Below are 13485 nucleotides of genomic sequence, written 5' to 3' on the forward strand. Positions count from 1 at the left end.
TGGGAGGAGAAACAAGCCTGCTGGACTTCTACGGCCACAGCTCTGTGTTTTAATTTACGTCTAATCCATTTTAAACCAGGACGTGTTCTTCCAGCAAAGGAGATAGGAGGGCAGAGAAGGTCTTGCTTTTCCATTAGTAAAAGGGAAAAGGAACAGCTACCCTCCCCACCTACAAATGCAGATGGCCTGATGACTCAACTTCGCTTTCCACCAGAGGTTTCGTAGCCACGCCTGCACATCAGAATCATCTACGGAGCCTGTAAAAGTCCTAATGACGCGCAGGCTGTTTCCCAGACTAATGAAGTAAGAGCCTCTGGCGGTGGGGTACAGGCACTGGTATGTTTTAAAGCCCCCACCCCGCGAGTTTCCAATGTGCTCGCAGGTTGGCATGGCTGCCCCCGTGCTGAGTGGCAAAAATCTGCCTTCTCCCTCATCTTGCCAAATCCAGCTGAGCGGGGACTGGGAAATGCTGACCAACAGATTCCAGGAAGAATCACCACTTTCCCCTTCCGTTTGAGGAAAAACCAAACACTTGCCTCTCTGCTTGAAAAAAATGTGGAAATTTATATATCCTAGAAAGATGTCATCAGAACAAAGATTTGTAAAATATAAAGAATTAGCATTTTTCATGAGTTAACAGGCCTAAGGGTGACCTTGCACCTGCTGGGTGAGTAGACTTAAGAAGACCACGGACTGAGCATCCAAACACCAGACAGAAAGAGGGGCGCTTGGATGGCTTAGGCGGTTAAGCATCTGACTCTTGAGTTCAGCTCAGGTCATGATCCCGCGGTTCATGAGTTCGAACTCCGCACCGGGCTCCGTGCTGACAGTGTGGAGCCTGCTTGGGGTTCTCTCTCTGCCCTTTCCCTGCTCACACGTGCGCTCTCCCTCCCTCTCTCTCTCTCTCTCTCTCAAAATAAATAAAACAAATTTTTTTTCATAAAAAATAAATAAAAACAACCACTAGAGACAAAGAGGTTAAGAATATCTAGCTCACTGAATACATTACAAAAGGCCCTGGCAATGACTTTATTCGTTTTATTCGCCTATGGCAACAGACCTGTTTGCAAGGATGTGGACTAGAGAACATTCTTCTGAGCACGTGACTCTAAAGGGGTCGGGGCTGTGCGTGTGGGAAGATTTGTGTGCACGTGCGGACACATGTGTGCCACGGGCAAGAAATCTCCCTCTGGGTAAAAGTTCCTAGACAGAATGGCACCTGAAAACTCATACTTAAGGAGGAGAAAGGCCAGGCCGCCCAACCACTCGCCTCATTTCTAAAACTAAGTGAGTGGGGACGCCCTGGCCAGCTCGGTCAGAGGAGAGTGAGACTCTTAATCTCCGAGTCATGGGTTTAAGCCCCCACGTTGGATATACGGATTATTAAAAAAATGAACTTAAAAAATAAAACCTAAGTGGCTAGATAAGATGAAGCCAGAGAATTTTCTTCTGATGCCAATATCCTTTTGAGCTTCTCCCCTACTGCTCACAGTAAATTCTGCAGGAGTCCTGAGTGTACGTACGTGTACACACACACACACACACACACACACACACACACACACGGCTTTCGGTGACATCGAGAAGCCTCTTCTCCAGGTTATTATTATTTCAGATTGTTACCACCTCCTGGCTCACTGTCCTGATCCTGACAAGTGCATTCTTACCAGACAATCACCACCTCCGCCTTCAAGGATAAAGCAAGCCAGCACTATGAAACGCCACACTAAGGTTTCAGCTACACTTGGCCTCATGACAGCTCTGAAGGTGGGCGTGGCCCCAGCGCTGTGTCCAGGGTGGGACAGTGGAGCCCACGGTGCCCCTGGCGGGAGTGGTCGGACCACAGAGGACGGGCTATCTCCGCAGCATCAGGTCGGGAGTGCCCCCTCTGCCTTGTGCCAGGCGGGCACTGCTTTGAAATGAATAAAAATGGAAGGGTATCCAGTGCAAACCCGCCAACGAAACGATGTTTCCTCTTTAATACTCCCTCCCCAAGGATGTGCCAGTGACACAGAAGCCAATTAAGATGGTAATCTCGGAATTAGGTTACAACACTGAAAATGTTTTCTTGTTAAGCCTATTCACTCACACACTCAACAACCACTTCCGGAGGGCCTTCTGTGTGGTCGGCAGTGAGCAAGGTGCTGGGGCCACGCTGTGAAGGTGCTGCCGGTGTCTTGGGGGGGTCACCCTCTGGCCCCCAACGTGGGAACATAGCAGTCGCCTTGCTGAGTTGCTAGGATGACCCCGCGAGGCCGCGCAAGCGCCGCGTCGAGCACGCGGTAACACGGCCCGACAGCAGACGACCTCCAGGGTGTGAGGGAGACAGACACCCCGAACACCAAATGGATGGTTACTCCAGCCAGGGGGCTGATGGGAAGAATTATTCTGGTCTATGACAATTTGAAAATAAACACATGCAAAGTCAAAAAAACAACGGGTCCCTGGAGACGCCGTCCGAGGGCACAACCTGGTTTTCAAGGACAATCATCCCCGGGCGGCTAGTGAGATGCTGCGCCTGCGTGGGGGCGGGAGCCTGCCTGTGCCCCTCTACCTTCTGAGAGAGAACAGACGAACTCGCCAAATGCCCAGATGGAAGTCCTAGCACCATCTCACCTTGAGACGCACGGACACGTGGACCGGATAAATGTCAGGACCGCGCAAATGTTCCTTTTTTTCCTGATTCATCGGGGGAAAGCTCTGGACCAGTAGTCAACGGACTCCCTAGTTTCATCACACAACGAAAAGCAGATCTGGGGCAGGGTTCAGGCAAAGTCACCTGACCAAGTCACTCCCCCACCTCCGAGATCCCTTGTAGGCACGTGCAAATGGAAGTAACCTAAGATCCTGCCTACCTGAAAGGACCATGCTTCGGGCAAGGGTGATGGTGTGTGAGATTATTTGCAAAACCTAAAGCCATCCCCGGTGAATTAGGAAACGAAAGTGTGCTCAGCCTTCTCTCGCGCCATTAGAAACTGCACAGATCCCTCTTCCAGATCTGGATCAGAGCAATTGTTCTGTGACCCCACAATGTGGCCGAAAAGCTTTGAAAAGCCAATCACTTGCCCTTTACAAACAAAGAAGAAAGGAAGTATTAAAGCTTCAGTTTGCTAACATAGCCCTTTGTTGCTAAGTCGGCCAGCAGGCCAGACTGATGATAAACAAGGAAGTGGTCAGTTCTTTTAAGGATTTCACTTCCCTTTGAGAGGCAAGGCTTCCACCTGAGATTCCCGAGCCAACACAGAATTTTCAGTTGCAGTGTTTGCAACGCAATTTCCCATTCTACATACAGGGAGCTCTGGTCAACCTTCACACCAAGGACGAGAGGGCTGATTTGGAGGTAAGAATATTTCTTCAACTAAACTCATTGTACGATACTGAGCTAGGCTTGGGTGGAATCAGTAAGAAAGCCACAGGAAAGCACATTTGCTCTCAGTTAAAGAAATACAAAGGCTAATCATAAATGCTTAGCGAAATAAAATCTTGGGGTGTCTATTTTTTTTTAAATAAAAACCATCCCTGGCCAGACAAGAGACGCCTCACGACCGTCCCATTTAACCATCTGGGAATACTTTCTGTTCAATTTTTGGAGGAGTTAAAAAGAGACAAAAAAGACAGCTTTCAAAGGTGAAGAACTTGCCATGGATAGCCTTTATAAAAATAGTCAAAACAATGATTCAGGAACAAGCTCTTTTAACATGCTGTCAGGCAAGCCATTTAACCTCTGTGTTCTTTTTTCCTCTTTATATAATTAGTGCTGTAAGATAATAAAAGCCACAGGTAAAAGTTCCAAAAGACCGAGAAGGAAGAAGTGTTCACTCTTCCGCCCGTTCTTGCTCTCTTTAGCTGAAGAAAAGCTTTCCGCAAAGCTGAATGATTCTGACCGCCCAACTCAGCCGTGGAGCTGGAATTAAGCCACAGGATGAAAACCACCCCTGCCTAGGGAAGGTAACTAGGTGAACTACCCATCGTTTCTTCCGGAAGTGGCTGTTTTAGTTTGCGGAGGCTGTCCTGGATTACGTGATTACGCCATGGAAATTTAAGTCCCAACTAAAGCACCCCCGAACGAGGTAAGTGAGTCCTACGTGGCTGACCAAACTCAAGTACAGTCCAACAGGAAGAACAGAGTCGCGGCCACTCTCCCTGCGCGGCCGCCAGGGCCAGATTTACTTTGGAAATACTGTGGGCCACCAACAAAACCAACCAGCCAACCCCACAACGCTGAGCCATAAAACACGCGAGGGTACGGAAGTCCAACCAAGTTCTGTTCCGCCTCCTTGGCTGTATGCGAGGTTTTGTGAAATCAAATTATTTCCAGAAGCAGCTTCGGGGGCTCCTGTTTTGCTGGTCTGCTATACATATGCGTAATTTTAATCCCCTGGCAGAGGCTGGAAAAGGGGGAGGTCTTAAGAGAGATTCTTTACCTCCCCAGCCCTGGAAAGTAACAGGAGCGGAAGCGGAGTCCTCCCGTCCCCTTGATTATACTGTTGGCAAAAGAAACAAGGATTCGTTTTGCAGGAATCTCTGTTTGAGGAAGAAGGGAAGACCCAGCCAAACCTTCTCTCTTTTACAAGGCGCTTTTTCCCCATCAAAAATAATTATTTGAACCAAAGTTACCTCTCTGGGGAGGAGACATTCTACTCAGACCATCTCTTTACTAAAAATATACCTGAGTCATTCACGCTGCTGTTCCTCTTGGCATACGCGCTCCGGACCACCTGCTCGTAGACCTGAGCCCCGATGGTTCTCATGTTGTCCCGGATCAGAATGCCTTGAGCCTGCATCATGAAGAGGTAGGTGTTCACTGCAGGAAACAGAAGAGAAGGAGAAAGAGGTGAGTTCAGAAGCAATCATGAAAACAAAACAAAATAAACACGCATACTTCGGCTTGCTTGCTTGAAAAACTTTTTTCAGCCCTAAAACCCCAAGTGCTTTGACTATTTTTCATCCTGGGCTGTGTTTCTAGGACCCCCACATTCCTGGGGGAGCCTGGCAGGACTAAGGGGCTATTTCTGTCAATATCCAGCAGCTCGAGGAAAAAACAAACACACAGATTAAAAAAATTATATTCCACCAGATCTTCAAACCGCCAATAAGCATTCTGGCATGATGATGACCACAAAACCTTCATGGACGGATTAAAACACTTAAAGAAGATCTCATCTTGCTTTAAGTGCACCTTCTCAACGCTCACTGGCTATGAAAGGAAGCCACTGACCGCTGCCTACTGGAAGCTTAGGTCCAGACCTGGTCTTGGCAACCTTCTCCAGTGGTGGACTAAGGCTCCAGCTACTTTTCTTTGGGGGGATTTGGAGAGAAGAAGATAGTGAAAGACTCTTGGCCATCTGATGACCTGCCCCCCTCAGCCCTGAAGCCCAAAGCGGACGGGCAAAGAGCAGGTGCTTGGGCCACGTGTCCAATGTGAAAACTGAAACCTTAAGCCTTCATACAGTACACGAGTCATGAACTACTGTGCGGCACACCTGGGACAAACATGTCGACCGGCCCTCAACAGCCGAACCAGAAAACCTATTTGTGACTAACGGTAACGCGGATGGACCGTCCAACCATCGTCATCTCTGCGGAATGAGCTCCGCTTGCGTTTTCTGGAGTCTCTGAGCTGGGAAAGTCACGATGACGCGCAAGCACGGTCCCTGCAGTCTCGGCGGCCGGGCCATCCCTTTTCCAGGCACGCCCTCTTCAGCAGCCCATGGCTGAGGTCTTACAGGGGCGGCGCGTTTACAAATCTGAACACGAGCGTGCGCTGGGAAGGCTCTGAACACTCGGCTGGCCTCCCACCAAGCCCCAGGCAGGTACGAGACCCATAGTTTGGGCCACCCTGCCAGACTCCACACACGTGCCTCGGGCTGTCCTGGCTCTTCCGTGAGGCGGATTTTGTTGACACTGCGTCATCATTATCATCACAGTGTCCGGCACACAAAGGGAAGTAAATAAGGGCTAGATGGATGAAATGTAGAAGTCAATTTATTTTATTTCAAGCTACTGTGTTCACTGCTTCCACCGGTGACAGGGGTGGGGGTGGGGACAGGGACGGACCACCGGGCACGGCGCTCCATGAAAACACCCAGGTGGCCCACGTTACACAGGGACATAAAATACTGCAAAAGATTTCAGTGATCCCGAAGGTCTGTCTGGAGCCGTAAAATAATAAACACACCAGGGCGCCTGGGTGGCTCAGTCGGTTAAGCCTCCGACTTCGGCTCAGGTCAGATCTCACGTTCGTGGGTTCAAGCCCTGCGTCGGGCTCTTGTGCTGACAGCTAGCTCAGAGCCTGGAGCCTGCTTCGGATTCTGTGTCTCCCTCTCTCTCTGACCCTCCCCCTCTCATGCTCTGTCTCTCTCTGTATCAAAAATAAATAAAACATTAAAAAATTTAAAAAATAATAATAAACACACCAAAAAAGGTCAACACTCAGAATGCTTTTGGAAGAAATGAGTTAGTTTCGAAGTAGGCCTTGCACCGACTGGAAGACGAGTCACATGTTCGCTTCCAGCATCAGCAGACAGGAGATCAGATAGAGTGTTTATTCTTTTTTTTTTTAACTTAAAAAAATTTTTTTTTATTTTTGAGAGACAAGAGACAGCTTAAGCAGGGGAGGGTCAGAGAGACAGGGAGACGCAGATCTGAAGACAGGCTCCAGGCTCTGAGATGTCAGCACAGAACCTGATGTGGGGCTCGAACCCACGAACCATGAGATCATGACCTGAGCCGAAGTTGGATGCTTAACCGACTGAGCCCCCCAGGTGCCCCGAGTGTTTATTCTCTACAGCCAGAAAAGTTATGGCAAACAATGGCTTCAAATCCTTAAAAGAGTGTAATTCTGTGAGGCCTCTGAAAGCAAGAGTCACATTCCACTTTCCATCTACAGCAGATAGACAGTACTGTCCAGATCTAGGAGGCAGGCATTCCAGAAATATCCCTAAACGGAAGATTTAAACTCCAACCGGTAACAAATTTCTAATGTAGTTTCATGGTATCGTTTATCATCACAGTACGTACACTACACATATTAAATATAACTGCCCTGAAATCTTCCTTCCAGCCCCAACATGCTACTCACCCAGATGTCTTCAAGGACATAAAAGCAGATACTTATTAAACTTTGTGTGTAAAGCTGCTGGCTGGGTGCTGCGGAAAATACACTGCTCTCCTCTCTCTAAACGTCACAGTCTGCTCAGTGCCTGTTATCCTCTGCACTGCAAAGGACACCGTTCTGGGCCCCTTGAATTCTCTCCCTTTCTCCGCTCTGGGACCCCAAGGGTAGGAGTCCTCTGGGGCAGTCCTCAACTTTTCCCTGCCTGCCACCGTGCAGAGCTGCTTGGAGCCCGAGGTTGGGCCCATGAATTTACACTTGTAGCAAGCTCACAGGTGATACCAATGTGGGGGGGGGGGGGGGCTGAGGATCGTCCCAGAATCCGGGCCCTAGGGAAGTGCAGCCACATAATAAATGGTAAGTAACATTCACTGAGTACTTCGTTACGTAATTCTTTATCTCATTTAATCCTCATAATTATCCTAAGAGGCAAGTAAGAACTATTCAACTTACAGTCAGTTTCTAGGCTTCAGATTCCCTATGCGGCTTTACCAAGGTCAGCTGAGCAACCACAGCAGGTGCACCCATCCATGCTCAGAGGACTGAGCTTTAGACTCTGCCGTAGCCACGGCGATTTTCAGGTACCCACGGAGCTTACGCGACTCCTGTTCAGGAGCTAGCTCCCCAGTCTTTGTCTCCTACACAAAGCTGCCGGATGGATCTTTCCTAGTTACAGATTTATCCACACCGCTCCTGCGCAAATGCCTTCCATCCGGGGGCTTCTCGCTCCTGTCCACCACGCACAGCTCATCAACCCTCAACTCCCACTTACATACTCCTTTAGTCCTCCTTGGATTTCTGTGGTACTGTTACAGACGATCAAAAATCTCCACTTCCTTTATATTTTGTCTTAGTTTCCTAATAACTGTCTCATGTGTTGGTCTTCTCATTCAACTAACAAATTTACTCAAACCATCTATTAATGCCTTTTCTAATGATCTGCAGGAATTAGCACAATGCTGGGGAAAAAAAAAAAGGCTGAGAAAATACATTTTGCCAAACAAAAGAAAATAACCACAAATTCATAGACTCAAGATTGGATGGGATTTTGAAAAACACTCTTTAAGACCATTTATTTACTACTTCCACACCAACCCCACAACCATGCCCTCCACAAAGACCGAATCTGTGTGTAAAACACAGCCGGCTTCAAAGAAAATCCTGCATTGACTTGGTCCAAAATGTTCCCCAGTCACTGTCACCCAATGGTAGAATTCACATCTTCGTGAAGTTACGCGTCATCTTGATTTTTCACTTGAGATCAGGAAGTCAAGTGCTCCAGAAGTCACCACCCAACGTCTCACAGTCAGTGAAGTCAGAGACAGGTGACGTTAGGTGTTTCACGTCCTTTTGGAAAAATGGTGCTTCCCGATACTATGGTCTTGATCAACAGTGGCTGAATCACAGCTCAAAACAAAAACAAACACAAACACAAACCAAAAAAACAACCAACGAATTTATTTATTTGTGTTATTTTTTAAGCCTGATTTAAATTGGCGCCCGGCAGTTCAGTCCTCCTTTGTGTCATCAAGCATCTATGGAGAGGGCACCTGCTCTCTTGGGGGCTACCAACGGGGGGTACTGGGGCCAAGGATGAGGAAGATGACACAGTAAGTTACAGACACAATTAAACAATGACAATGCAGTGTGATACGTGTTAAAATAGCATTTACTCCAAGTCCATGTTTACTATTAACTTTCTTACACTTTCACAAGAATCCATCACTATTATCCAGCCCCAGGACCTAGGTTAAGGGATCTCTCTTATGACCATAACGCAGTTGAGAAAAACAAGCCCCATTTGGGTGTAGACAACTGGAAATTTCCATCCCCATGCCAGTGTAAGCAGCCTTGGGCCATGGCTTTAACTACAGTTTCCGGACGCAAGGCACTGGGTCTCCTAAACCGGAAGACGTACTCTCTCCTCTCCACTGGAATTCCGGCCAGCCTCCACATCCTTCTGAATCAGGTGAATGATTTTCACTTGAACACACACATTAATAAGTGACTCTGACTCAAAAAAAGGTTCCTTACAAGATAATGAGATCTGACATTCCAGATTAGGAGCAAAAATCATTTGAGGAAAAGACAAAATTACAGAATTCTACATATGTAAAGAGTTCAGAATTTTCTTATCCTAAATGTGTGTCCTTAATGTTGGTCACATCTGGCTCGGTAAGCTAGAAGTAGAAAAAGAAAGCCATTCTTTTCCTGACCACTCTTGAAGATGTGTGTCTTATCCCCAACACCAAATCCCCCAACACGGACACGCACGTGTGCGTCCCCACAGCCCAACATGACTTCCGGCTTTATTTTCCCGGCTGACACCCTATGCGTTTTCTTCTTCTGTCTTGTCTGTGGCTACTTCCCTCACTGGCATGGGCACTCCCTGAGGGCAAGGAGCTATGCCCCTGGCAGCTAGGACGGTGGTTCTGGAACAAGGAAGGTGCACAGCAAATATGTAAATAAGTAAGTCAGGACAATAAACAGTGGACTTTTCTGAATGAGGCTGTGCCCACACAAGTACAGATGCGGGATTCCAAGCCCTTCTCTTACGTCACCTCCTATTCATTTGAGAGAAACCCAAAATGTTCTCCGAACTAACCTGTTCTAAGAAAATTTCAGCAATTCCTTTTTAACAATTGAGCAGAGATGCCAAATCGGATTAGCTCTCCCCGGCTCAGATGTTTTCTGGGACTCTCCCTCCTCATGAGGTTTTTTTTTTTCCATGCCCCTAATATAAGGCACAAGGTAATTAAAAACCTTATACGTTATTTGTAATAGAAAAACATTGGGAAGAACTTAAATGTCCATCCAAACAGACTGGTTGAACAAATTATTGTATAGCCACAGGACGGAGGACCAGGAGGCCATAAAGAGTGAGGGACCGGGGCACCTGGCCGACTCGGTCGGTTAAGTATCTGACTTCGGCTCAGGTCATGATGTCACATTTCATGGGTTCAGGCCCCATGTCGGGTTCTGTGCTGACAGCTCAGAGCCTGGAGCCTGCTTCTGATTCTGTGTCTCCCTCTCTCTCTGCCCCTCCCCTGCTCACACTCTGTCTCTCTCTCTCTCTCAAAATAAAATACATAAAAAATTAAAAAAAAAAAAGAGTGAGGGACCATCTAAAATCGCCCCAAACTGATTGGGGTGCCTGGGGGGCTCAGTTGGTTGAGCATCTGTCTTTTGCTCAGGTCATGATCTCATGGTTCGTAGGTTTGAGCCCCGTGTCGGGCTCTGTGCTGACAGGTAGCTCAGAGCCTAGAGCCTGCTTCTGGTTCTGTGTTTCCCTCTCTCTCTGACCCTCCCCCGCTTACACTCTGTCTCTCAAAAATAAATAAAACACATTAAAAATATTTTTAATAAAATCACCCCAAACTGGAAAGAACCCCCAAGTCTATCTATAGTAGAACAGGTTAAAACTCTGTAGCTCATCAGAATCAGAATCTAAACAGCAGCCAGAATGCACAAACCACAAGTATGTGCAACCACACCGACGGTCACAGACACCAAAGAGCCCACATTATCATTCCACATTCATAAAGTACAAAGTCAAAAACAGGCACAACTAGTCTACTGAGTAAGAAGTCAGTGCCCTTGGAGTGGGCAGTGTGGCTGGAAGGGGGCTTCTGGTAACTTTTTAATTTCTTCACCTGGGTACTGCTTCATGGGTGTGTTCATTTTGTAAAACTTCATCCAGCGGTTCACTTACATTGCTTCACTTATATGTGGATGTCGATAAAATGTACTCCCCAAAAAAGAATGAAGAAAATCCGTGAACTGAATTTCAGGATATCCTGTTAAGGGGGGAGGGGGGGGCAAGGAGAGGCAACCATGTACACATGTGCGCTGATTGTTTCTGTTTAATAAGGTGAGACTTTATACACTTACACATCTTTATAAAAAGCAACATACGAAAGGGAAGCCAGGTAAAACACTCCTTATATACCTACTATGTGCCAAGGCCTGTCTGCCACTCTGGATAAACAGAACCGTAAATAAGGCATGGTCCTTGTCACTTTTGGCAGTGCAGGACCCAGAGAAGGAAATCTATAACTCGTCCTGTTTCCAAGGGACAGCACAGGGGCCACTAAATCATGCGAGGGCAGGGAAACACGCTCAGGAAGAGGGTGAGTCCAGGGTGGGGTCTTGAAAGAAGAGCTCGGCCCAGGGCCAGGCCAGGAAGGGCGCCCTTGAGGACGAATGGGCACTGGGGCAGAAAACACGTCTAGGATCAAAGAGCAGCTCATGCGGGTGGAGTGAAGGGTGTGCAGAGGAGGCCAGGGAAACAGAGGGGGTGAGATCACAAAGGGCTTTATGTGCTATATTTAGGGACTTGACATTGAAGACATGGTCCAGGGTCAGATTTCAGGTGGGCCCACTAGCAGGGATCAATCCAAACAAGCAAATTCGCCCCTACTCACTCATGGCTCCAGAGAAAGGACTCCTGTTTTTAGTATCTAGAACCTAAGTTCCTTAATCAAAGGAAGGAAATTCTTTGGATGAACTGACAAGGGCTCTGTGGGCAGAACCCCACTTGGTTATTAAAAGTTGGGTGTCCAAATCTTACCAAAGGCCATGCTTTCGCTCTCGGTGCAGCAGCAGGAGAATAGCCTGTCTGCCAAAATCTTGGAAGCGACCAGATGGAGTGGAGGAGGGATGACGCCAGGACAGAAAGCTGGGGACCGCTAACACCGACCGCAGCCGGGGAGGGCACCTGACAGGCCAAGGTGCCGCTCCGCACGGTGCAGGGGTCAGACTGCGGGTCTCTCCCTGGATCCACGCACACGGGCATCTCTGCTCTGCCCACCCCTACAGACCGCGCGGTGTGTGACTTCCAGCAGGGTCAAGTACATTCCAGGACACCACGGTGACGAATCTATGACTAGATTATACCCCCTTAGCCCAAGAGGGTTCTACCCCCTTCAGATGCCCATGCTCTCAATATAAAGTAAAGGCCGGGGAAGGGAGAGAATATAAAGAGAACAGAAGCAGAAAAGGAATAAAGAGAGGAAAACAGGAAGGTTGCTCACTTTCTCTCCCCTTCCCCATATGTAAGGAACGCACACAAGATACAATAAAAATTAAGGGGAAACAGAGAACAGAGATGTGTCATAGGACTTTTGGAGTCTGAGCTTTGGCATGCCAGAATATCTACAAAACCTGCACCACCTTTTTTGACCAATATTTTCTGAGAAAAACCAGAACCTGAAAAATAACTGATCTCTACCACCAGAAACAGAGATTACCAGTGTTCACTGATCCACACACAGGTGTTCTGTAAAAGAGTGCGTTCCCTTATGCTGTTTTTGCAAAAAAATTAATGTTTATTTATTTTTAAGACAGAGACAGAGAGACAGAGCACGAGCAGGGAAGGGGCAAAGAGGGAGGGAGACACAGAATCCGAAGCAGCTCCAGGCTCCGAGCTGTCAGCACAGAGCCCGACGCCCCACCCCCGACCCCATAAACCACATCATGATCTGAGCTGGAGTCAGACACTTACCCGACTGAGCCACCCAGGCGCCCCCACTTACTGTCTTTTATATATATTCATATAACACACACACACATCCTTAAAGGAGATGGATTCCTAGAAAAAAATCACGCATTTGCTGAGCCCATGTGCCAGCACATTCCCGGACCCCTGAGCGTTTCTCCTCGTTTCCACCTCACACTAAACCAAGGTCGGTTACTGCCCTCATCTTACAGAGGGAGGGGACTCAGGCCACGAAAAGCAACTCAACTGCGTGTAGCCAAGACTTCTCTCCAGAGTCCAAGTTTTTAACAAATACTATGTCCCAACTTCTCCGGTTCTCAAATGCCTAGAAATCCCTTGAGTACACACTTAACAGTTCTCACACTTTGGTTATGATTCCTTTCATCTGGATCCTTTGTGTCAATATCTTACACCTGATTGGCTCCCAATATTACACTTCAGTATTGGGTGTCCGTGCTCATGATATAGGGTGGCGTGTCCCTAAAATTTTATTAAGTTTTATGAAAATGTACTAAGTTTGCGGCTCTAAGGTCAATCTTCACGTTTCAGATCTACTTAAATTTGGAGGCTTACGGTAGACACTGAGAGATAGTAGCATCCAAGGTGGTAAGTGCACTGTGACACGTAACTAAGAAAGAAAAGAAACTTGGCTTTTATTTCAAGATGCAAGGAATTTTTTGATAATAAATTTACAGTCCTTGGCACATCTATTTTAATGCTCCAGAGCAACTGTGTGGCGATTTTCACACAAAAAGTATTTAAAGAAAACTGGGTGTTGGGGCAGGGTGGGGGACACTGAAGGAGTTAGGAATTCCCAAAATTATAGCGGAGGAAAAATTTCACTCCATAGACCTTTTGCTTTCCTCATTTTTCC

At 47.4% G+C, this 13485-nt stretch overlaps 1 protein-coding gene across 1 annotated transcript in view; it reads right to left on the reverse strand.

Annotated features, from left to right (window-relative positions):
* B4GALT5 (beta-1,4-galactosyltransferase 5) overlaps nucleotides 1-13485 on the reverse strand; it is a 56928-nt gene that overhangs the window by 12904 nt on the left and 30539 nt on the right. Inside the window, exon 4 of the mRNA XM_029917964.1 lies at nucleotides 4670-4804. Coding sequence (XP_029773824.1) covers nucleotides 4670-4804 — 135 coding nt within the window. The remainder of the gene's footprint in view (nucleotides 1-4669; nucleotides 4805-13485) is intronic.

Source organism: Suricata suricatta, chromosome 12 (assembly GCF_006229205.1).
Source record: "Suricata suricatta isolate VVHF042 chromosome 12, meerkat_22Aug2017_6uvM2_HiC, whole genome shotgun sequence".
NCBI classification, from domain to species: domain Eukaryota; kingdom Metazoa; phylum Chordata; class Mammalia; order Carnivora; family Herpestidae; genus Suricata; species Suricata suricatta.